We start from the raw sequence: 25674 nt of genomic DNA, 5'->3' as shown, positions 1-25674 counted from the left end.
CATGTGCCTATAGTCCTAGCTACTCAGGAGGCTAAAGGGAGAGAATCACTTGTGCCCAGGAGTTCCAGGCTTTAGTGAGCTGTGATTGCACCACTATACTCTAGCCTGGGCAACACAGTAAGACCTTGTCTCTTAAAAAGAAAGAAAAAAATCTATTGGATACAAAGGTCCAAGTGTAATTTTGTTACATGCATAGATTGCATAGTGGTGAAGTCCAGGCTTTTAGTGTATACATCACCCAAATAACATACATGGTATCCATGAAGTAATGTCTTATCCACCCCCCTCCCCTCTCCCCACTGTCCCAAGTCTCCATGGTCTATCATTCCACACTCTATGTCCATTTGTACACATTATTTAGTTTCCACTCCTGAGTGAGAACATGCAGTATTTGTCTTTCTGTGTCTGAGTTGTTTCACTTAAGATAATGGCCTCCAGTTCCACCCATGTTGCTGCAAAAGACATGATTTTATTTTTTATGGTTGAAGAGTATTGTATTGTGTATATATACCACATTTTCTTTATCAAATCAACCCCTGATGGAAACTTAGGTTGATCCCATAGTTTTGCTATTGTGAATAGTGCTACATTAAACATACAGGTGCAGGCCGGGCACAGTGGCTCACGCCTATAATCCCAGCACTTTGGGAGGCTGAGGCGGGTGGATCACCTGAGGTCAGGAGTTTGAGACCAGCCTGTCTAACATGGTGAAACCCTGTCTCTACTAAAAATACAAAAAATTAGCTGGGCATGGTGGCGCGTACCTGTAATCCCCCAGCTACTCGGGAGGTTGAGACAGGAGAATCGCGTGAACCCGGGAGGCAGAGGTTGCAGTGAGCCAAGATCACGCCATTGCACTCCAGCTTGGGCAACGGAGTGAAACTCTGTCTCAAAAAAAATAAAATAAAATAAAAAAATAAACATACAGGTGCAGGTATCTTTTTGATGCAATTATTTCTTTTCTACCAAGGTAAAATTATCAGAGAAATTTATTTCAAGGCAGAGAGAATTAAACATGACAGATAATTTTCAATCTACTAATACATAATAACTGGGAAGTGCCAACATTCAGCTAGCTTGTTTCCTTAATAAAAACATCTCCCTATGTATAGGGTCATACGTTGTTTTAAAGCAACATAGTTGCTTTAAAATATATATATTTTCAATTTAAAAAGCATTTCTATGCTTTTATCAGATGATAGTACAAACACAATAGGTCACTGATCCATGTAGGAGGTTCACTCCAACACATTATCTCTTTATCAATAATTAATTTTCATAATAATTATGTGTTTTGAATTTCCTTCTATGAAGTTATATTCACATAAACAGGTCGTTCCAATAGCTAACAATAAGCAACTAAAATCAATCAGAACACATCATCACTTACAGCCTTTTAAAAATTGCATGACACAGGCTATAATCAAGAAAATAAAATACTTCAGGTCGCGGGTGAATTTCTTATTCACAAATGCAACCACAGAATAGAGGCTGTGAATAATAATTTGTATCTTCCCACATAAATTCTTTAACCTTCCCTCCCTTGGTTGAGCTCTCACTGCCTTGAGGGTAGAAAAAAGCAAAGTTACTGAGCTCTAAAGGCCACAGCAGAGAAAGGAGTCCAGGTGTTCCAACTGCATCTCTTGATGATCCCCAGGCTCCCTTTTAAGCCCCTAGGAATAGCACTTTATACCTCATGTATTATTTTCCAGTCTATAATAAGATGCCTAAATGTTAAGCATTTAAAGTGCTGCTTTTTAAAGTGTTGTCATAACAACAGGAATAAAATGATGAATGTAACTGGAGTTTGAAAGGGCTGAATTAGTTTTAAGTCCGTTGCTTTACCTTCATGTTGCAAGGGTTTAACTCTAACCTAGCTCAAACAAAGGCTGTGATCATAGAACATTACCATATTTGAGTAATGTTGTCAGCTATTTTTACCATCACATAATTGCCAGTCAATTCTCCATCAATTCAATTTACTTGTTAGGATGGACAGAAAGAAATTAATTGGCCATATGAAAAATCTATTAGTGTGATTATGTAGGCCATATCTGAAAAGCTTCCATTTAAGATAATTTCTTATCCTTTCTCTGAGATGAAATACAGCATGTAGCTTTATTGATAAGGCTCATTTCAATTTCCTACTGGACCCTCATGCCCATTAATAAACACCAGCATTAATTGCACATGTTGGGCAAAGGAAACAAGCACATGGTGTGTAATTTTACTTCCCAGCAAACTGTTGGGTACATTCTCCTAGAACCTAGAGGCTTTTTCTGTTTAGTATTTCCAAAGATGTAGCTTGGTTGTAATGAGAACAATAAAAAATATTGGCTTATAAAAATGGTAATTTCAGTAAAGTCAAATAACAGTAGAAGTGAGGATGTCAGTATCATTTTGATGCTGTTCTGAAGTAAAGAAGCAATAATCACTATTAGCTAGAAACGAGTTGCCAAGCTCTAGGGAAAACAGGCTGCATGCAGATATGCCTGAAGGAGCTGATAATACCAGGAATGGGGCCATTTTCTTCTATATGGCAATGTTTTTTTATCCTGGTGATCAAAAAATAAGGATCCCTGGTCGGTGTATTTTTCTCTCAGCTGGATCAGCCAAGCTGTCTCTGAAGATCATAGTCCCAAGAGATGTTCCTTTTTTGATATACATGGGTTTTGCTGGTTTTTTTTTAAAATAGGTAAATGTACTTATTATTACAAACAGCCTCAGGCTTCATTTAAGTGCAAAATGCTTTTTCCTTCTAATAAGGAAACAGTTGGTCCTGGTTTGACGTGTAGTGTACACCAAATGAGGGTCTACAAGTGTTCTAGACTGTGCATTTTAAAATGAGTTATGACAACATTAGTCAAAATCAACCCAATCCCTCATTAGACTTAAGCGAGTTTTATGCCCTGAATCATTTCTCTTCTAATTATCGTGAGGCCAGCTGCTACTCCCTGCATTTATTTAATCCACCAGAAAAGGAGAAGAAATAGTTTTCATTTTTCCCCAGGGCTAAAATGGTGTCAATTATCTAGAAGTTCCTACAATTGACTGTCCCAATGAGTAGAAATGCTATTAACATTTCTTCTTTACTCTTCAAATGACCCAGCCAGACCCTTAAAATAGCTTCAACGTACTCTGCTGTCATTGCTTTGAAGAGGAATAAAAGAGAGGGAAAAGGGAGAGCAGTAATGTCAAATTACTTCATCTCTGTGTTTCTTCACCTGTAAAATGTGTATGGGTTTATTATTAGCACATTCCATTTGATAAAAGTCAGATATCTCTCAAATTGCAAGTCCTAGTTAGTAGGAAAGACCATTATTCCACATGAAGTCTTTTACATATGTTATCTCATTTTCTCTTCAAAACACCCTTGGTGACTTAGGTATGATCATCATTTTATTCATAAAAAAAATTAGGGCTTAGAGAGAGCAGGTGACTTGAGTGAAGCCTGGATCACCCTGGCTGCAGAGCCAGTGCTTTGGGTATCTTACCCTGTACCGAGCATCAGAGAAGTTTCGAAAGACAGCTGGTACACCCTCTCAAGGTGGGTGTAGCTTGGTTAAAGAGATAAGACATTTAGGAAAATAAAATACAAGCAAGGCCCTGAAGATGTTAATACCCCATCAGTAATTCAAAGTTTTGAGGTTCACATTGTGAGATCCCTCTGGCTGTGCTGATCAGAAAATGCTTGTAGACAACAGTTGGCTTTTGCATCAAATTATAGTAATGGATTATAACCCATTGAGTAAAACAAGAATCCGTGAGTCCATAAAGTGACAATAAAGAAATAAATGAATGAATGAAAGGATTAGAAAAAGTTCTCTCTTTACAGTAGAAGAAATGATAGAGTTTAAAGAGTACCATTTTGCCATCATTATAGGAATAATTGATTTGGGCAGGAGTCATCAATGGATGCTAAAACTCCTGGGTTAAAGAAGCAAGATATTTGCATAGCCTCAAGGTACCTCCTTACCAACTATGTATCAACTAGAAAGGCAAAGATAGTAACTCTCCGTAGGAGAAACTGGCCAACAACACTTTAACCAACTGATCAAAGTTAACATCACTGGTAATGGCACCAAGCAACTCCTTGAGCCTCTGATGCAATGCCTTGAGAAGGACAATATCACTTATGTGGTATCACTGCTAAAAATGCATAGTCTGACTCTTTATCACAAGAAAACAGCAAACAAACCCAAAGTAAGGGCCAGTGTACAAAACAACTGGCCTGAATTCTATTAAAATGTCAATGTCAAAGACGAAGAATTGCCAATAAACTGTCCCAGATTAAAGGACAGACTCATGACAAAACAGGTAGCACATGATCCTGGTTTGGCTCCTGGAATGCGGGGAGGAGGGACAATACATGGAACATTATTGGGACAATTGGTGAAATTGGAATAAGGTCTGTACATTAGATAATAGTATTGTATTGATGTTACATTTCCTGATACTGGTAATTAGACTATGATAGTCAGTGAATGTCAGCAAATGTCTGCAAATGTCCGTGATTTTAGGAAATACACATTGAAGTATTTAAGAGTAAATTTGCATCACATCTGCAAATTACTCAGTGTGGGGGAGGAAATGTATATAAATACATATGTGCAAATTAGTCTCATAGGATTTGGGAAAAAATAATGTGATGTGTGTGTGTGTGTATTTGGAGGAGGAATGACAAAGTAAAATGTGGCAGATGTCGACTAATGAATCTGGGTGAAGGGTAGATGAGAACTTTCTGTACTTTTCCTGCAACTTTTCTGTAAGCTTCAAATTATTTCAAAATCAAAATCTTTTTCGTAAAATTGACTTTTGAACTGCACATCCCAGGTACTCATATTTATAGTCCTTATGAATTCATGCTTTTTAATTACCTAAAAATTGCTATCTTCAAAAAGACGCTAGTTTCTAGCTTCCTTATCATTACCTAAACTTGCCTGGCTATTCCTGTCTTATGTATCTCCTTCTCTTTTGAGAAAACTCCTTATTATTTAAATTATTATTAACAGCTAGGCTTATTAAACACCTACTACATACCAGGTCTTGTGTATATTATCTCGTTTGCACTTCACAAAAATCCTCTGAAATGTTAATCCTTTTATATAAAAGAAAACTGGGATTCAGAGAAGTTAAATAATGTGCAAAAGTTCAAACAGCTGTAGCTGTAGAACCCAAACTGAGTGCAGATTTGTCTGACTCTGGATTCCACATTCTTATTGTCTCTGCTGTGTCGCTTTCCTTGGAAGATTAAGAAATAGGTACCACTTTGGCCGGACATGGTGGCTCACACCTGTAATTCCAGCACTTTGGGAGGTCGAGGCAGGAGGATCGCTTGAGCCCAGGAGTTTAAGACCAGCCTGGCCAGCATAGCAACATCTCGTCTTTATTAAAAATCAAAAAGATTAGCTGGGTGTGGAGGCACATGCCAGTAGTCCCAGCTACTCAGGAGGCTGAGGCAGGAGGATCGCTTGAGCCCAGGAGATTGAGGCTGCAGTGAGCTATGATTGAGTCATTACACTCCAGCCCTCCAGCCTAGGCAACAGAGCAAGACTCTGTCTCAAAAAAACAAAAAAACCCAGAAATAGGCACCACTTAAAATTTTACGCTGTTATTTCTTACATGAAAAATTGTCTCCAATCTGCTTTATGTATAGTCATGTCATCTTCAATTAAATTGTTTAAATTTTTAAAAGCAGAGCTCAGTCTTAGGTTGTCTTTGCATCTTGGACAACACATAGCATCCTGCCAGTGCTGAGCATATAATATATACTTAATAATTATGTTGATTGATGGAGTCTTAGAAAACACGGAAAGAAAATTATCATATCACTTTCCAGAGATTCTGAAAATTAAGTTTCTTTTTTTCAAGTGAGTTAAAACTAAGTATTCATTATAGTAATCTGTGGTTTCTCAAGCACTTTGCCTTTTGTAAAGCACTTCGTCGTTTTCTCTGTGTTTTAAAGCAGAAATCCAGCCACCTACAGAGATGATGGAAAGTCAGTCTACATGTCCAAGTAGGATGAAGCTTTGATCTCAATTGAACCTTACAACGCTTGCCTGTTAAAATGGGGAGGAATTACTTCCATTACTCTACAGATACAGTCTGAGGTTCACCGAGTTTAGGACTTGCCCAAAAGACCAGTTAGAACATCTGGCCTTGGTTCTTCCATCCCCTTGCTGAGGAGTGAGGCTCTGTTGAGTTATTCTACACTTTTTTTTCATCCATTCACGTCAGTTGTCTTAGTCAAGCAGTGTATCACACATGCATTCATCACTGGGTTAGCAAACAATGTTGACAACTGAGAAGAAAATATTAGCATTGCTTTGATTTCTTTATGTATTTTTATTTTATTTTATTTTTGAGACGGAGTCTCTCTCTATCACCCAGGCTGGAGTACAGTGGCGCGATCTCGGCTCTCTGCAACCCCCACCTCCCGGATTCACGCCATTCTCCTGCCTCAGCCTCCAGAGTAGCTGGACTACAGGCACCCGCCACCACGCCTGGCTAATATTTTGTATTTTTAGTAGAGGGCGGTTTCACCATGTTAGCCAGGATGGTCTCGATCTCCTGACCTCATGATCCGCCTGCCACCATGCCTGGCTAATATTTTGTATTTTTAGTAGAGGGGGGTTTCACCATGTTAGCCAGGATGGTCTCCGTCTCCTGACCTCATGATCCGCCTGCCTCAGCCTCCCAAAGTGCTGGGATTACAGGTGTGAGCCACCGTGCCCGGCCTGCTTTGATTTACTTTAAAGCAGCCATATTTTTTAAAGGCCAATGACATAAATATATTTACTTTTTAAAAAAGATTAGTCAACTGCTCTGTAATAGGTACCTTGTAACCATATAATAAGCAGACATGTATTTTTAGTTTTCATCTTAAATAATCATTTTGCATAGCAGGCTATTTACATCTGGCCCACATGCCTCTTTCAGACAACTCAATTATACATCTGCTTTTGACCACCATGTGGGGGAGCATAAACAGGATGGCATTGTTAGGGGAAAAAGAAAGGAAGAACCCAAATCGGGCATGAAGAAATGACTCAGAAAGTGCAGTGAGGGCAGGTGTTACATCTTATGAAGCCTCGCTGGGAGACAGGATCAAATCACGAAAGCAACTCTCAGCTGGTAGCTTACTGATTCAGCTTTCCCAAGTCCTGATTTCTTGGCACTTCCTCTTGCAGAAGGAATGATGACTTTTTCTAGAAATTGGTAGTGATTTTTTTAAACAGCTTTATTGATGTACAATTCACATACCATAAAATTTACTCATCTTAAGTGGAGAGTTTGAGTTTTAGTAAATTTATACATTTGTGCTACCATCACCATGATTTGGTTTTAGAACACTTCCGCCACCCCTAAAACTTCTCTCTGTTTCCTTGCCTGCTCCAGTCCCTGGCCTCAGGCAAACACTTGACTTGATTGTGGAATTTTTTTACATTTGCCAGCATGTCACCCCAGCTACAGCCAACTGATCTATGGATCAATTGTCTTGTCTCAGAGGGGTTGGTCTCAGTCTAGCTTATGGAGATGGCATAGCTTTGTAACTGTGACAACTATTGGTTTCCAAGTTGATGTTTGGCCCCCATGAGAAATGCCTTGGCGAGAACTGAGATATCCTTACTCATGTCATTCAGAAATCACAGATGTCTCTCATATTTTCTATCACTAAGGCTCTCTCAGAATTGCCTGGTTATATTCTTAATTCGATAGAAGATTTGGTTAAATTTTTGAAAAAAGAGAACACCATAAGGGTTAAGACAGTAGCATCTAGCTATTGTATTTTTGTTTTAATTTCATGATGTTTGATGTCCTGCAACTCAAGCATGCACAAATGATCACGTGGTCTCTTGTTTCCCATAGAAAAGCCCTGGTCTCATCCTTGCAGGGGTTTTCTTTAGCCTCTGGCCAAACTGCCATATCTGAAAAATCAGAAATAAAAAGCACATGTAATGCGGACTCGTTGGCTTTCCTCTTATTATTCAAAGGAGCACATGGAATATGGGGTAGACTTGAGTATCCTTTTAAAGATAGCTTTGTTAAAAAGCTAATTTATAGCCCCCTCGGCATAGCTCTAAAAAAAGAATCTGATAGAAAAAGCAGGATACAAAATTTTGCATGCAATATGCTCAAATTATTATGCTTTATACAAGAAGGGAAGAGCTAGAGAAAATTTAACAGAACAAAATTCCCCCAGTGGTTGCCTTTGGATGATACAAACAGTATGGTTCTTCTCTCCTTATCCCTACACTGCCTTCTTTCTATTTTTCTGTGTTTTCCTAATACAGGAGAGAGCTTTTGTGCTTGTAAAAACTAAAAATAACCTACTGAATCATATTTCCTTTAATGAGTCTCAGTATTCTTAACTCTAACAATTAATATTAGCATTCCTTCTAGCTGACTAGTCAATTTGCCCAGTTGCCTTACAGGTTAATCAATGCCTCCAGCACTTCTACTCTGAGCAAGTGAGTTTGAAGATTCACACCTGGCAGATGTTGAAAGGAGGTCGGCCACTGGCCCGATGATCAGGATTCTTACTTTAGTATACCTAGCCTTACCTGTCTCCTAGTGAAATTGCTGAAATTTGAAGAGAGAGGCTTGCTAACTCAAGCTAATCAAACACACATGAAAACATAAGCCAGCATGCCAGTTCATAAAAATATAGGGAGAAGTAGAACCATCACCTAGACTGGATGTTCCAAACATTTCCCCGTCACTTTTACTACTTCTACTGGTGGCACTATCATGAGCTGCACTTTAGGGCCTGCTGCATAGGCCTGCTACATGACAGATGTCCTTCATCACCCATCCTCCAAGCAGCCCTCCAAGATTGATTCCTGTCCTTTATTCTTAAGAGACAGGTTATCTCCAAGTTCTCCAAGGAGGTGCAAATTCTTCCCCCGAACTGCAATCATATTCCACCCTTTATTTCTGGTCCAATCAGAGCCTGAGACCTGATGGGTGAGGGGAAATCCTTTGTTCTCTTTTTATCTGCTTCAGCCCCCTTCTGTCTTCAGATTCAGTGTTCTTGTCCAAAAACCACCTGCTGATTTGATGCGCTACCTTCTAATTTAAACAGACACAAGGTGTTTGGGTCAGGCGGTCGCTCATAGCATCCACCAAAACCCAGTGTACCTGTATCACAGCATTCATACAAGAACATGTAAAATCTTATACTTATTATAATTTCAAAGGACCCTGATATGTGTTTAATTGCAACTTCACACTGCATAGTCAGAGAGAAGGCAGTGATTTTCATTGTATGAAGAAATTGGGAAGAGAAACAGCTGTGGCTTTCAGGGTTCTGTGCCTAGAGGCTCAGCTCAGAATGGTAGGATTTGTTCAACTCTTAGTCAGGGTGCTTGGGATTTCTTCCAGAAAGATCCCGTTGTGTTGTTCCCATTGGTTATAGGAGTGGCAGGGCACGGGTGGCAACCTGGTATGACAGCCAGGGCCTCTTGCAACAAAGCCCAGTGAAGAGCAAACCATAGCAGCCACACTGTTTGCCTAGGATTTGAGTCCCTTCTGGGATTTAACACACAAAAATGAATGTTAGTTATGCTGGAATTTTCCAAAAGACCAGGTGAGACGTCAATAACTTAGAGACTGAAAGCATTTTTCAAAGCCCCAGCCGCCCAGGCTGGAGTACAATGGCGTGATCTCAGCTCACTGCAACCTCTGCCTCCCAGGTTCAAGCAATTCTCCTGCCTCAGCCTCCCGAGTAGCTGGGATTACAGGCACCGGCCACCACACCCAGCTAATTTTTTTGTATTTTTAGTAGAGACAGGGTTTCACTATGTTGGCCAAGCTGGTCTCAAACTCCTGACCTCGTGATCCACCCGCCTCGGCCTCCCAAAGTGCTGGGATTACAGGCGTGAGCCACTGCACCTGGCCTGAGTTTGTTGTTTTATGTGGGATTTCTTGCTTAATTGATATGGCATCTGGTGAACCGGTGAACCTAGAGTATATATCGGGTATATATCAGTATATATCAGGTATAGTGCATGTTACCAGGAGTACAATCCCAGCTCTAAATGTTTTGCAGACAAAAATAATGAACTTGTTACATAGCTCAGAACTCATAATAAGGACTTCATCAGGAAATCTAAATAGTTCTGATGTAATCAGAATTTATAAAGCCTAATACAATATTTCTTGGCAATCATATTTCTCCTCTGCAAGGCTGATAAATATAAACAATTTTATAAATACAGTTATTACTCAACAGAGTCATCTTATATGATCTTGTTTATGAGCTCTGTCTCCTCTTCACTTCCATTTCTAGGCAACTCCAAATGTCTGCAATTTCAAAACAGAATTTTACATTATATGAATAATATACAAATACATTTTCTGTATAAAAATACAATACAGAAAAAATTAAAATGTTTCTGACTACCACTCAATCCCACCTCTCCATAGACTGTGTATAGTTTCAGAACTTTTCTATTTGTGTTCATGGTTTTATATAGTTTTGTTTTTAGCATTCCTACTATCTGTTTCATTCTGTAGTTTATCCTGGGGATCTTTCTATGTGGCCATGTTGTTTTTAACTGCTACATAATGTTATTATCCCATAATTTTGAGTGTTAACCATTCCTGTAATAACTAACATTTATATCATTCCCTATTTTTCCATTACTATTAACATTGCCTCTGATGAATATCCCTGTATATGCCTCGTCATGCATTTGGGTATTTCCCTAAAGGAGCTATCAAAGAAGTGCCCTGTTAAAGGATTAATATGTTTTGCAGCTTAAACAGATACTGCCACATTGTTCTCCAAAATTTTAATTCCACTTTACATCCCTACCAGCAGTAATACTGCAATTCTACTGTTGTCCTTTCTTTAGGTTAAGGCTTTTGGTTCAATGGAACACCTGCTATTAAAATGCAGATTACTCTGGCAGAGGCAATTAAGTCTTTAAAATCTGAAAATTTTAGAGGTAGTTTTTCTGAAAGCTGGGGACAGACCAGGTCTTTGGGACTTCTAGGAAGCCAGGGAACAACCTAAAGATATAAGGCGCTAAGAGGTAGGAGTGGAGTGGTCAATAGGATGACAGTTGATAACGAAGAGGTGCAAGATCAGTTACAACTGAAGAAGAGCTGGGGAAGCTGGAGGAATAGTAGCGAAGAACTACCACCCTTCCATCAGACGTGGGAGCTATGGGGAAGGGAGTGTTTTGTACACTTTTGTCCCTAATACCTCTACACTACCCTGCCCCAACCTCCTGCTTTTATTTCTCCCAGAGCCAGACTTTGTGTGTGCGTGCGTGCTTGTTTTAGGACTCTCCTTAGGCCATGTGCCACCTTTTAGGGGAAATGATGGCAAGATAGAGAGATCTCAGCCTAAACCAGCTCTGGCCAAATTCTTCCTTGATAGATAATGATCATTTCTAAGACTACAAAAGCAAAACAAAACAAAACTGCTCATTCCAGTCACATTCCTAGTAGCCATCAGTTCCATATGTAAATTTAGTGAAAAGTTTCTCGATTTTTTTTTGAGACAGAGTCTCCCACTCTCGCCAGGCTGGAGTACAGTGGTGCAATCTCCTCTCACGGCAGCTGCCACCTCCCAGGTTCAAGCGATTCTGCTGCCTCAGCCTCTGTAATCCCAGTAGCTGGGATTACAGGCACCAGCCACCTTGCCTGGCTAATTTTTGTATTTTCAGTAGAGATGGGGTTTCACCATGTTGGCCAGGCTGGTCTCAAACTCCTGATCTCAGGTGATCCACCTGCCTCGGCCTCCCAAAGTGCTGGGATTACAGGCATGAGCCACTGCACCCAACCATAAATTTAATGAAAAGTTTCTGAGCATTATTCCCCCTCCCAAAGTATTTGACAATCTTAGGATCCCGGACAGACATTTGTTCTGATTTTGAGAACCTTGTTTACCTGTTACAGAAAATGAGGAAGAAGGAAAATTATTTTACAATCTGGTACATATGTTTTACTCTCCAGCGTTTAATTCATTTAATGAAAGAGTTGGAGTTAATTAATTGTAGCAGATTATTTTAACAGAAGTCTTAAATTTGCAATGAACTTGGTATCTTTTTTTTTCTTTTCTTTTTTCTGCCTATCACTAGTGCAACTGATTGTTCAATCAAAACTCCTAAGTCAGTGGCTCTCAACCATTGGTGAACATCAGAATCACCTGGGGACTTTACAAACCTCCCCATACCCAGGTGATATCCCATATTAATTAAACAGTGCCTGGGGATAGGAGCCAGGCATCAGTAGTTTAAACTACCGTGATCCAATGGATAAGGGGGGGAAAATTGGCTTGAAAAATATAATTTCTAAGAGGTATGAGATAATGATATAGTTAAATATTTTGAAAACTCTAAGTTTTTTCCTTTGATCAAAGAGTGTCTGTGATACAACAGATATAATGAACAATAATTTACAAAATAAGATAGAATACTAAAATTTGCCAAATTAAGACGTTAAGGTGGGTGCTTGGTTGTCAAATTGAGTACAGAAAGAATAGAAATATCAAGAAAGCACGATAGTTTATTAGAAGTTTGCGTGGCATACAGTGATACCACAGGCATGCTTTATGAACCTAAGAAAGGTCCCTTTAAAGAAATGTAGACAGATTTCTCAGTAACCAGCAGAGAGCACAGAAGAGAACCTCATTAAGGATTTAAAGGAATTGTTAAATATAGTGAACCCCAAGTTTCTCTTCAAATAATCAGTATGTCAGTACGTTCAGCTCTCTTATTCTTTGATTCTCCATTTTAAAGTTTAACTTTCTGGTTCTCTTCGTCTCCTTGCTCCTAGTTTCAGTAAACAGCATTCCCACCTGTCCTAATCAGTAGTTCACATTTGTTCCCCGGTCACCTGCTCCGTCCTGACTCATCCCGGTCACCTGTTGGACCTGAGTCACCCCTGGTCACCTGCTCTGACCTAAGTCACCTTTAGTTACCTGTTCCTAACCGTCCTTCCTGTCAAACTATCCACTCCACCACTGTGGCTCATACCCCTACTCTCTTTAAAATAGCCAATCAGAATTAGCTTAGACTGTGCGGTCCAACCCTAGCCAATAGGGGAACAACATAGCAGTAGGGCCCTGCTTCAGAAATAAGAACTCCTGCCCCTCCCCTGTCCAAGTGTGCTCTCACCATTACTCCATTCGCAAGTTGCACCCTTCTATAGAAGTAAAAATTGCCTTGCTGAGAAAATTAAATTTATGTTCGAGTGCTATTTCCTTGTGGCATCAAAAATTTATTTATAACAGAATTAGGAGTTTTTTGAGCCTTGAGGCTGGGGAGAAGTAACCAGAGAGAACCTTATCTGCACCTGCATTTTGTCTAACCATTTGTGCCCTACATATTACTTTTACTGGTCATACGTACTTCTTCATTACTTCTAAAATTCTGGAGAATGCCCTAAAATGTAAGCTGCTCCTCCCCAGCTAGTGTGGGATTTGCATCTCACCCAAATGAAAGAGCAAGCCGATTGCCAGACCTGTAGCCAAGTGAGTCAGCACCTGTACCTCACAAGAATGCATACAAACTCCAGGGCTGCTCTTTCCTGGAGAGGGAGGGAGGGGATTTAAAAATCTGCAGCAGCATGGGGGAGGAGGCTGTTTGTCCTTCCCTCTCTGGGAAAGTAACTTGCTCAAACTGCCTTCCTTGCTTAGCTGCTTCACGTAGCTTTGAGGAAGGTCTAGTGAAATTGGTCTTTCCATTACATCTGGTTGTACTACCAGAGAGTTCTGCTGTTGTTTTTTAGCTTTTCTTTCTTTTTCATTGAGTCTTTAAAGGGCAATTGTCGACACTCTGCAAACATCCCGATTTGGTGTCTGCCCACTTCGGAGTCTTCAATCTGGGCAGTAACTATTTACCCTTTTTCCTGCTAGCCTGTCCCCCTCTCTGGATTGAAGTCACCTGCTAAGACAATGGTATGTGCTTTGACTCCTCCTGATCTAAAAGGAATAGAATTACCTAACAGTTCCAGGTTCATCCTTTGGGGGAACTAGCCCTGGGCTTCTGTTCAGCTGAAGTTGTGTTTTGACAATGCTTCTTGGTCTGTTGTGGTAAGTCCTTACAAAAGCCAAGCAAAAGACTAAAATACAGGTTGTGCGCTTTCTGCTGTATTTTCCTCTTACCTTCCCCCCGACCGCCCTTGTGTTCTTATCTAACCTAGATTATCACATCTTTTGTGAGCACTCCCTTTACCCTTCTTACTTTGCACTGTCACAGTAGTGGCACAATCTTAGCTTTCAGAATATTCTTAAAGATAGAAAGGGAGAACTAGTTTAAGTAAGTTCATCTCTAAAGAAACCTGGTGTTTTAGCTTTATGACCCCTAGGTGTAGAATGCCGCCTTAAGACTTGACTGTGTTTTCAGTTTGATGCATGACTTATCTGAAGCTTTGACTTGGCCTATTTGTGTGTTCTTATTGTTGTTGAATGGAGATAAATGTTGCAACAGTTTTCATGTTTTTGAGGGTGGGGTTGAACCTTGTTTTAAAAAAAAAAATTATTGAAGGAAACCTAAAGTGATGGACAATTTTGTGTAATTTATATTTATTTTATTTTCTTTCTTTTTTTTTTTTTTAGACAGAGTTTTGCTCTTATTGCCTAGGCTGGAGTGTAGTGGGGTGATCTTGGCTCACTGCAACCTTCGCCTTCTGGGTTCAAGCAGTTCTTCTGCCTCAGCTTCCTGAGTAGTTAGGATTACAGACATGTGCCACCACGCCCAGCTAATTTTGTATTTTTAGTAGAGATGGGGTTTCACCAGGTTGGCCAGGCTGGTCTTGAACTCCTGACCTCAGGTGATCCACCCTCCTCGGCCTCCCAAAGTGCTGGGATTATAGGCGTGAGCCACCTCACCCAGCTATATTTATTTTCATCTAGGTAGATGGGTATCTTTTTTTTTTTTTTTTTTTTTTTTGAGACGGAGTCTTGTTCTGTCGCCCAGGCTGGAGTGCAGTGGCATGATCTCGGCTCACTGCAAGCTCCGCCTCCTGGGTTCACGCCATTCTCCTGCCTCAGCCTCCCAAGTAGCTGGGACTACAGGCGCCTGCCATCACGTCCAGCTAATTTTTTGTATTTTTAGTAGAGATGGGGTTTCACTGTGTTAGCCAGGATGGTCTCGATCTCCTGACCTCGTGATCCACCTGCCTCGGCCTCCCAAAGTGCTGGGATTACAGGTGTGAGCCACCGCGCCTGGCCATAGATGGGTATCTTTTTTATTCTTTTGAGAGTTGAACCCTTCGTCTTCAGGACACTCCATAATAAAGAACCTCACAAGCACTTAACAGTCTCATGGCTTACTTTACAGCCTTTATCATTGTTGACAAGCTTAGTGCATCTTCTGTCTGAACCTGCCTATAAATTGTCATGATCTTTCCACTGTCTTCTAGGACTACCGACCAGACTCCCGGAAATCATGTTGGTAGGATCCCAGTCTTTTTCGCCTGGAGGGCCCAATGGGATCATTAGAAGCCAGTCCTTCGCGGGTTTCAGCGGCCTCCAGGAAAGGCGATCCAGGCAAGTACTGTGTGGTTCTCTCCCGGGATGCAGCTTGTCAAGGAAGTGAACTTTGATGTTGTGAAGAGGGTCTGTGTGCATTCAGCCTCGTCAAACCACCCCCCTGCCACCCCCCATTATTTTAATCTTTTTCATGGAAAGGATGTACTAAAAATTAAGTGCTATAGTTCATTTTCTATCATTTAGAATTCCTCCTGCAAGGATGATGGCTGAGGATTTAGGACAAACTAGTGATATATGCATAGACCTCTCACTACCCCTCCTTCCACCCCTTTTTGAAGCACATTTTCCATTGCATTCAGACTTTGGAGACTATGTTTGCTATGAAATCATGCAGTGGATAATGATTCTGCCTCCGCAGATTGACTCTGGGGAGCAGATGTCATTCAGACAGAGGTTGCCAAAGTTAGTTTTTCTAGTTTCCTGAATCTCCTCTCATCTGAAACAGGACTTAGGGGAACTTAAGAAAGAAAGAACAGATAATGAATAAGCAACATGTAACCAAGTTTATCTTCAGTTTTTCTGTTATCATAAAGGTCTTTGCCCTCTGAGGGGCCCTATGTGCTTTGACCTGTATTGTCCCATTTGTGCACACAGTGATGGCAGAGAGTATAACGAATAACTAACCTGGGAGGGGTGCAGTAGGCACCTTCCGGCCTCGGAGGTCTCGGCTTTCCTACTGATAGCTGGGTCAGTGAGTGGTCTAGCCTCTGCATCTCCTAATTAGATCAGCACTCTGGTTTTAAGTTATCAGATATCCATCTTACCGCTGCAAGCTGTATCCCTGGCACTACTAGAGATGTTGAAATTTTATAAGTTATACCTAATCAGTAATTTACTTCCTGAAAATAAAGCTTTAAAAAAAGCTACATGTATTTTAATGTCATATAGAATTAGCTATTTGTCATGCTTATGGTCCCTTATCGAAAAGGATTTATTCACATCCTCGTTGAATTTCATAGACACTTGTACCTAAAATTGCATAGTGCCTGTATTTTTTTAGTTGGATTAATTCTTCTGCCTGTTTATTATGTCCACCTGGAACACTTTGCCCTTAGCTTCCTATGATGTTTTAGAAAAGCAATACATTTTCACTCAGAATACACATTCCCTGAAGCCAGACTTTGACTCTAGGTAGCCTCTGCCCAACAAAGCTTTCAGGTTTCAGCAGTTAATGAATCTAATACTAAGAAACTAAATGCAGGATGGCTCAGATCTGGGAACATTACCTTCTGCAAAGGACACTAGTGTGAACACAAGATGATTACAAAGACATTTCTTGGTCAAGTGCAGTGGCTCATGCCTGTAATCCCAGCACTTTGAGAGTCTAAGGCTGGAGGATTGCTTGAAGCCAAGAGATCAAGACCAGCCTGGGCAACATAGCAAGACCCCATCTCTACAAAAAAAGTTTTAAAAAATTATCCCAGCACTTTGAGAGGCCACAGCAGGAGGACTGCCTGAAGCTAGACCCTATCTCTACAAAAAAAAAAAAAAAAAAAAAATTAGCCAGGCGTGGTGGTGCATGCCTGTGGTCCCAGTTCCTTGGGAGGCTGAGGCAGGAGGACCACTTGAGCCCAGGAGTTCAAGGCTGCAGTGAGCTATGATCAGACCACTGCACTTTACCCTGGGCACCAAAGTGAGACCCCCTCTCTTTAAACAACACCAAACTATTTAGCTGGGTGTGGTGGCACATGCTACTTGGGAGGCTGAGGATCACTTGAGCTCATGAGCCCAGGAGTTCAAGGCTGCAGTGAGCTATGATCACACCACCACACTCCAGCAGCCTGGATGACAGAGGAAGATTTTATCTCTAAAACAAATAAGTAAATAATAGAAGACATTTTTCTTTGGTCAAATCCTTTTGGATGCCCAATCCTCACAATTTCTTCTGTTCTTTCCATAGGTGTAACTCCTTTATTGAAAATTCCTCCGCTCTCAAGAAGCCTCAGGCCAAACTGAAGAAAATGCACAATTTAGGACACAAAAACAACAATCCCCCCAAAGAGCCTCAACCTAAAAGGGTGGAAGAAGTCTACAGGGCCTTGAAAAATGGACTTGAGTAAGAACTTGAACCTGATAATGTACTTTAAGGAAAGACCCAAGGGGTCAGAGAAAAACTGGTCTTATGAGATCATTTTTTAGACGTCTATTTCTGTAGGAGGTATTTTATTCTTGTACCACAATTAGGGAAGCCTGACATAAGTCCCAGAGATGGGAAATATATTGGTATTCCACATCATATTCATAATATTGATGGAGACCTGGAACCCTGTGCAGTATTGAGTTTCACTTAAACAATGATGGACAGGCATATCCATTCTAGAGACTGCTGAAGAAGGGTTCTGAAACCTCCCTGATATCTTACAGGGATTGTGAACCCAGAATAAGACTTTCCTAGTGTGCAATGGGACATTCACTATTTGTTCTATTTGACTAGATAGAATTCTGTGAGGCCAGAACCAGGGCTGACTCTACAGACATCTTGCCCCTTGCCTCCCCATTGGTTTTCTTTTCTCGACTTTCAGCCTTTTTCTCCTTTTCCACTTTCCCAGCTGGATAGTATCCAGTGCCACTGCTAGAGCTTTCAAAATGTTGAAAGATTGGGAAAATACGAAGCCTCCTCCCCAACTACAGAGCAAAGTTCAATTCTTAATCCCCTTTGAGAAGGAAAAGTCAGCAACAGCACCAGATTCCACTTAACAGGCACAGAGATTACGATTACATCTTGTCTTATCTTTGCAGTGAATATCTGGAGGTTCACCAGACGGAGCTGGACAAGTTGACAGCTCAGTTAAAAGATATGAAAAGAAACTCTCGCCTGGTAGGTACTATCCAGTCATTATGATGTTAACACTGTTCTTTTCAGCCAAATAGCTTCTTTTACTGGATGGGGCTGGGGAGGAACGTTTAAGAAAAGCAGATCCAAGGGGCAGAGTACTATCTGCATTCCCCAGTATGTCTTAGAAGGAAAAAGAAGGGTATGTTTTCTTCTTAATGTGTTCTACTTAATACTTTTCAATATTTTCCAAGCATGTTTATGAGATCATTTTTTAAATATATATCTTCGTGAAACTTTATAATCAGGAAAAACATTTTTAATGTCCTCTACCACCCTCCCAAATACTATAAGGAAATGAAAAGTTGAAGTTTTCCTAGCATATTATTAGTACATACAGAATTTGGGTCCAGGCATGGTAGCTCATGCCTGTTATCCCCACACTTTGGGAAGCCAAGGTGGGAGGAACGCTTGAGGCCAGGAGTTCGAGACCAGCCTGAGCAATAAAGTGAGACCCCCGTCTTTGTTTTTAAAAAATATAAAAAATTAATATAAATAATTTGGAATCTAGAACTTTTACTATGTCTCCAATTTTTTAAAAATATAATCAGTAAAATCAGAGAGGGAAAAGAGGCTCAAAGGTGTAACCACCATGAGAAGTTAGAGTTCTTAGACTAGATCAAGTACATGTTATGTTGCAAATTTCTTGTATTCTAATGAATCTGTGAGGACTTGCGTGATTGAAGAGGTGGTTCTAATGTCTACACTATGTTAAATGATTTTGTTCAACTTTACATATTATACCTCACTGTTTCAAGAAATCAGCCCAAGAAAACTCAACATATTCCTAGGAGGTGCAGCTAGACATTCATAGCTGCTGCCTTTTTCTTTCGTAGGAAATGTGCCCAAATGTATACTGTTGTCCTTTTCAAAGGCTTAGAGATTCAAGGCTTTATCGATGTTAAAAATTTTTATGTTCTACTAATGTTAGGATATAAATTGCCTGCATCTATGTGGAACCCCTGTGTCAGGGCTTTCAGAGCTGGTGAATGCCCTTGACCATCCTCAGTAGCTGCAAATGTCCCTCCCGGAAAACAACGGTGAACGAATGCAGGGGCTTCTGCCAAGACCTCATGTTCCATAAAAATCCTTCAATTGGAGGATACAAGGATAGTGCACTGATTGTACTATGATACTGTGAGCACAAAAGAAATGAGCTGGCTTTAAAAACAATTTGAGAAAAGCTTATCACAGCCTCAAGAACTCTTCTTAAGGCCTGGTGTGTGGCTCACGCCTGTAATCCCCAGCACTTTGGGAGGCTGAGGCAGGTGGATCACCCAAGGTCAGGAGTTCAAGACCAGCCTGGCCAACATGGCGAGACCCTGTCTCTACTAAAAATACAAAAATTAACTGGGTGTGGTGGCAGGTGCCTGTAATCCCAGCTACTCGGGAGGCTGAGGCAGGAGAATCGCTTGAACTAGGGAGGCAGAGGTTGCAGTGAACCGAGATCGCACCGCTGCACTCCAGCCGTGGCAACAAGAGCGAAACTCTGTCTCAAAAAAAAAAAAAAACTCATCTTAAATATCAATTTTATTTGTTTAGACAGCGAGGCAGGTATTTTTTAACACATATGCCACTGCTATGTTTTGTATTCATACCATTTATTTTAAATTTTTTTTAATGACCATGAATTTACATGCCCCTCAATAGGTAGGACGGGAGCGCTCAAAGCAAGTGAAAAATTTAAAGATCCCAAGGGGCAGGGAGGATGGCATGCAATGCTAGAAACAGACTGTAAATAAATGTCAGCTCTTAAGTGTACTCTTACTGGTACTTAAATAACCCAAGTTTTTATTCTTTTAAAGCAAAATAACCCAAGCTTTTATTCTTTTAAAGTAAAACATCCAGTAGAATTTTGTAGGGCTGATCATTATTTCCACAGATAATGTGGAAATGTGGGCTAAATCATTCTGTTAAGATGCGTAACCTTTTGAAGGATGATGTTTAAATGCAGATATTCCTTTTTTTATTGTAGGGTGTGCTGTATGACCTAGACAAGGTAAGTTGCCATTCTGTGTTGGGGTGCTAATAAGAAAAAAATTCTGCATCCTTGCTGGGCACGGCGGCTCATGCCTGTAATCCCAGCACTTTGGGAGGCCGAGGTGGGTGGATCACTTGAGCCTAGGAGTTTGAAACCTGCCTGGGCAATGTGGCAAAATCCCATCTCTACCAAAAAAAGAAATACAAAACATTATCCAGGCATGGTGGTGTGTGCCTGTTGTCCCAGCTACCCAGGAGGCTGAGGTGGGAGGATCACCTGAAGCCGGGAGGTCGAGGCAGCAGTGAGCCATGATTGCACCCACTGCACTCCAGCCTGGGTTGAGAGAGCAAAACCTGGTCTCAAAAAATAAAACTCTGCATCCTTGAGAAGTCAATAGGAGACCCTCTTAGAGACAGTAAAATCCTAGAGAACTGATAGTTGTTTGAATCCTGGAAAAATGCATACTTTTGTCTAATGAGGATAATGAATAAGTACTGTGATCTATAGATTAAATAAAGTGTTTAAGGTCACTTCCATAAAAATGCCACTGGGTTGCAGTGGTTTTATAAGTTTAAGAACTTCCCAAGCGTTTGCAGGCCTTTACCTGTGTTGTCTCTGAATATAAATCACTATACTTCATCTAATCTGAGTCATTGTTGATTAGAAAATGCACCATTATTTCATGTGCCATGAAGAGAAAAAAAGGATTCCAGTTAAAATCTGACGGTTGTTTCATTTCACCTAAAATTTGTATTTTATAGTTATCAAGAAAACTGTTAGGTCTATTTAGACACAGATTTTTTTCTCTTTCTTTTTAAAAAAATTTATATACGATGCTGCTCCATGCGTTTCTATGTGCACAATAATTTTATTTCAATGCTGAATCATAGTGTGTTCTTTTTGAAGACATTTTAAAAGGCAATTAAATGCATATAATAATTACAACTCAAAGAGATGACACATGAACAACTATGATTATCTTTGATCTTGTACAGGCAGCTGTCTGCCAGTAGCAATTGTAAAATGCACCCCAATTTCAGAGACACTAAAATGTGAATGGGAAAAAAAAACAATCTTAGAAGATAAAATATATTATTATGAAGAAATTTAAATATACTCCAATATGATACTGTTCTGTCAGAATCTAATGACTTCCATTGGATTGGCCTTTCTTTATGTTAAACACAAGGATTCCGATAACTAATTCAAGTTCACATCTCAGAATATTTATTCAATATTAAAAAAATAAATTTCCAGGGTCAGGCATGGTGGCTTATATCTGTAATCCCAGCACTTTGGGAGGCCAAGGCAGGTGGATCACCTGAGCTCAGAAGTTCAAGACCAGCCTGGTCAACATGGAGAAACCCTGTCTCTACTAAATATACAAAAATTAGCCAGGCGTGGTGGTGGGCACCTGTAATCCCAGCTACTTGGGAGGCTGAGGCAGGAGAATCACTTGAACCCAGGAGGCAAAGGTTGCAGTGAGCCGAGATCGTGCCATTGTGCTCTAGCCAGGGCAACAAGAGCGAAACTTCGCCTCAAAAAAAAAAAAAAAAAAATCCAAATTGGTATTAGAGAATCTCTAAAATAGCGTCAAAGATAGAAGGAAAGGGGAAATATATTGGATTTTCTAATACTTTTGAGTATGATATAATCAAGATATTCTCACAAGCCTAAGTCAATTGAACTATAAATGACTGTACTTTTTCAAACTTCTTTTAATTCCAGCAAATTAAAACAATTGAAAGATACATGAGACGCCTGGAGTTTCACATAAGTAAGGTAACTGAAATTCCTGTTCTCGTTGCCTGTTTTTCAGTTCTGTTGCTAATCAAATACACCTTTGGCCTGAGCGTAGTATCTAGTGCATGGAGAACTTCCTATCCAATTGACTCCTAAGCTGACTAGCAATTAAGTCATCAAGTGGGCACCAAAGATGGAGGAACAACAAGAATGGAAGGCCTGGTGGCCCAGCACAGTTTTGGCTCTACCTCAGTTCCACAAACATTTATTAAGTGCTAAGTAACAGGCACAGTTACTTCCAGCCTCAGTGTAGTGTGCTTAGAGATAAACTATCAATCAAACTAACCCTACAAAAAACTTCATGTTTGCCTAACTTTACACTCTGGTTCCACATAACACTTGGTGCCCTATAAACTTCTTCATGAAGGCCTTATAACTACCAAAAGACCGCTGTCTCAGCGCCTCCCTCAATCTCTCTCAAGCCCTTGGCTCTTTCCACTCTCCCTCATATGGCATGGTTTTCAGGTGCCATTTTATCCCTCTCCCCTAGATGTGCACTAGTTTGTCAGTGTCCCTGACACCCAGCCCTGAACTCTATAGTTCACTGGTGGTCCAGTGAGGCTATCACCCTCTTGTTCTGGGCACTATCAGGAGTTATTGTTGCCAGCTAGAAAATATTTACCTTTAGAGGCAGCTAAATCACACCATTATCAATTCCTGTTTGTCTGTATCCATCAGCCTCTCTTCCAAGTGGGGAGCCTGGGAGTTTTAGCAGATCTCTCTAAGAGTCAGAAGCCCTAGGTTCTATTCCCAGCTCTGCCACATACTCACTTGCTATGTCATCTGTGTGAATCTTGGCTTTCCACTCTGTGAAGTGGAGCTGGGGAGGTGCACAGATTTGATCTACATGATCCTAAGAATCCTTTTCCGTTTAAAATTCTAGGATGATTTGTATGTATGGATACACATGTATATGCTACTGCCTTCGTACATTCTTGCTTTGAAAGATATTTACTACCTAGGCAAATCTGAAATTGCTCCTATTTCTGCTAAGCTCAATAAATAAAACAATGACACCCATCAGAAGGTATTTATGTGGCAGGCAAGCTTTAACATATTATTGTTTAATTCAAAAAACAGCAAGAAAACAATCAGTATTAGGTAAGGGTATATTTATCAATCTTGCATCAATGGTTGTTAGATACAACAATCCCAGTGGTTTTCAAAGGTCAGTGGTACTCCTTCTGTTTGCAACATCTTATATTCAGATGCCTAACAAATTATATGTAATTGAATGATTCAATTAATCAGTTTATTTAATGAGCCACTGCTGACTGATAGATAAGATAAATGCTTGCCTACAAATGGCTTTCTGCTAAGGTGACTACATAGGTATACTTTATCCAAAAGTTTAATTCCATTTGACTAGGATAGGTTGATATATAAGCAAAAATAAAGAATAAACTTTCTCGCTACACAAAGTAATAGATTAAGTCATTATGGCTATACCGATGGTCCTGTGAGCACTGTCTCCTTATTGAAAGGATAACAAGCTCAGAAACTTTGACGTACCCACTAGTAGGGAAAAGGGTTGCAGGGGCAGTTCCCCAGAAGACCACATGGGTGACATAGCCTGACCTGCATTGGAAGAGATATTAGCACTTGGGTTTCTAAGAGTTTTGTGGGGATCTCCCACATCAGAACAATTTGCAATGTTTATTTAAAATTTCAGATTCCTGGCCCAGCCCTAACCTACTGAATCAGCATCTCAGAGTGGGGCCTGGGCATCAGCATTTTAACAAGCTCACCAGATGAGGCTTAGCTTTAAAGCATGGAAACCACACTCTATGCCAACCATCAGCCAAAAGATGTCATCAGCAGATAGGACACTCCTTGAGTCTTATATCTCTCTCTTAATCAGAGATAAATCCATTGACCCTGAAGATTAAAGATGATTCTTTTCAGTTTGGGCATTCTTCTCAGCAGAGTTGAGTGCATTGTTGAAGTAAATAGCAACAAAGAATCCTTTAATCAAGAGAATAATTTTTAGTCTCTTAATGTTTGCATTCTAAGCTAAGTGTCATTGATATCTGTGTAGAGAAAGCAATTATGGAAAATTGTACTCCTCAAACAGGTTATAGTAATGCTTTTTAGTGAGCAGCCAAAAGTTTGCCTTCAGAACAAAAGGGGACTCTTAAACTCTGAAACCTGGTATATACATCTCCACCTTCTTCTGGATCTATAGTTAAGCTTCCTTTTTGAAGAAACAAAATTCATACTGAAATGAAAATTCAAATAGTGCTCGGTAAGTGTGCCTCCCAAAAGCAATAGGTTTTATTAGCTTTTGACAATGCCTGATGATATTGTTGTTTGTTATCCGCCTGAAAATTCTTGTAGTTAACAGCAGTCAGTTAAAGATAGTACCAGACTTATAGAGATAAATATCATTAGGAATAACTTTAGAACAGGTTTTATTTTTCAGCTAAGCACAATGAGGTGCACCTGTAGTCTTAACTACTTGGGAGGTTGAGACAAGAGGATCACTTGAGCCCAGCAGTTAGACACCAGCCTGAGCAACATAGCAAGACCTCATCTCAAAAAAAAAAAAAAATTTCAACCCTAGCACTACTGGCATTTGGGGATAATTCTCTGTTGCAGGAAGCTGTCCTCTGTATTATAGGATGTTTAGCAGCATGGCTGGCCTCTACCCACTAGATGCCAGTAGACCCCTGGGGGTCAAAATTGCCTTGGGTTGATTGAGAATCACTGCCTTAGAAGAATTAGCTGATTATCAGGCTTATATGAGTATAAAATCAATAGTCATTTGAAAAGGGTATATTGTTATTATTTAGAAGCGTAAGTGTAGATGTGTAGCAAAAGACAAGTTCATTTACATTGCTTCATTTTTTTGTAATTGTCATATAATTTACATGAAAAAGAGTTGAGTTCTTAAGTGTTCAGTTTGATATATTTAGACAATTGTGTTTTACCCTAATTGAAGAATAACTTTTTCTCTTTACAGTTGAGCCAAGACTTTACAAAAATTATCTTCAATATATATCCCCAAGTTACTTTATGAAACACTAAATCTGGATATGTAAATATCAGGATTACAAATCCTAATATTGTGACACTACCTCTTAAAGTGATATTAGCCTAGGATGCTACAAAGTTTTCACTTTGGTATGAAATTGTACAAACCCTTTCAGTGTTTGTTCTATATACAGAAGGCTCTCATCTTCCTTATTTAATACTTACAGTCTTATTTAATACTTACTTAATTATTTTTATTATTTAATACTTATTTAATTATTTAATACTTATTTAATTATTTAATACTTATTTAATACTTACAGAAGGCTCTCATCTTTCTTATTTAATACTTACAGTCCACCCATGGACCCGCAAAGTCACCTAGGAGTCATTTTAAACAACTCCAATGATAGCCTCAAACAATGCAAGAGAGGCATTTCCCTTTTGCATAATTTGAAAACAGGATTAAAGCAAAATCTGTTTTGAGACAAAATGTATCACAGTGGCTACAATAAAAACGGTTGGTCCCTATGTAAAAGGATAATACTTCTACAGGATTCTCTTTGTAGAGGTCAG

At 39.9% G+C, this 25674-nt stretch overlaps 2 protein-coding genes across 12 annotated transcripts in view; both read left to right on the top strand.

Moving 5' to 3' along the window:
• Positions 1-25674, top strand: part of RIPOR2 (RHO family interacting cell polarization regulator 2) — a 235190-nt gene that overhangs the window by 152328 nt on the left and 57188 nt on the right. For 10 of the 11 annotated variants that reach the window (XM_054557299.2, XM_054557293.2, XM_002816491.6 and 7 more), the window contains exons 2-6: positions 15379-15505; positions 17409-17564; positions 18248-18326; positions 20317-20340; positions 22051-22104. In XM_054557299.2, coding sequence (XP_054413274.2) covers positions 15379-15505; positions 17409-17564; positions 18248-18326; positions 20317-20340; positions 22051-22104 — 440 coding nt within the window. Of the gene's footprint in view, positions 1-13595; positions 13913-15378; positions 15506-17408; positions 17565-18247; positions 18327-20316; positions 20341-22050; positions 22105-25674 lie in introns of those variants that run through there. The other variant, XM_054557296.2, reaches the window with a different exon arrangement.
• Positions 1-25674, top strand: part of CMAH (cytidine monophosphate-N-acetylneuraminic acid hydroxylase) — a 377256-nt gene that overhangs the window by 318623 nt on the left and 32959 nt on the right. The gene's annotated exons all lie outside the window — the stretch shown is intronic.

This window comes from Pongo abelii, chromosome 5, assembly GCF_028885655.2.
Source record: "Pongo abelii isolate AG06213 chromosome 5, NHGRI_mPonAbe1-v2.0_pri, whole genome shotgun sequence".
Lineage (NCBI taxonomy): Eukaryota > Metazoa > Chordata > Mammalia > Primates > Hominidae > Pongo > Pongo abelii.
Note: the sequence above shows the minus strand (reverse complement) of the source record. Positions and strands in the feature narration are given on the sequence as shown.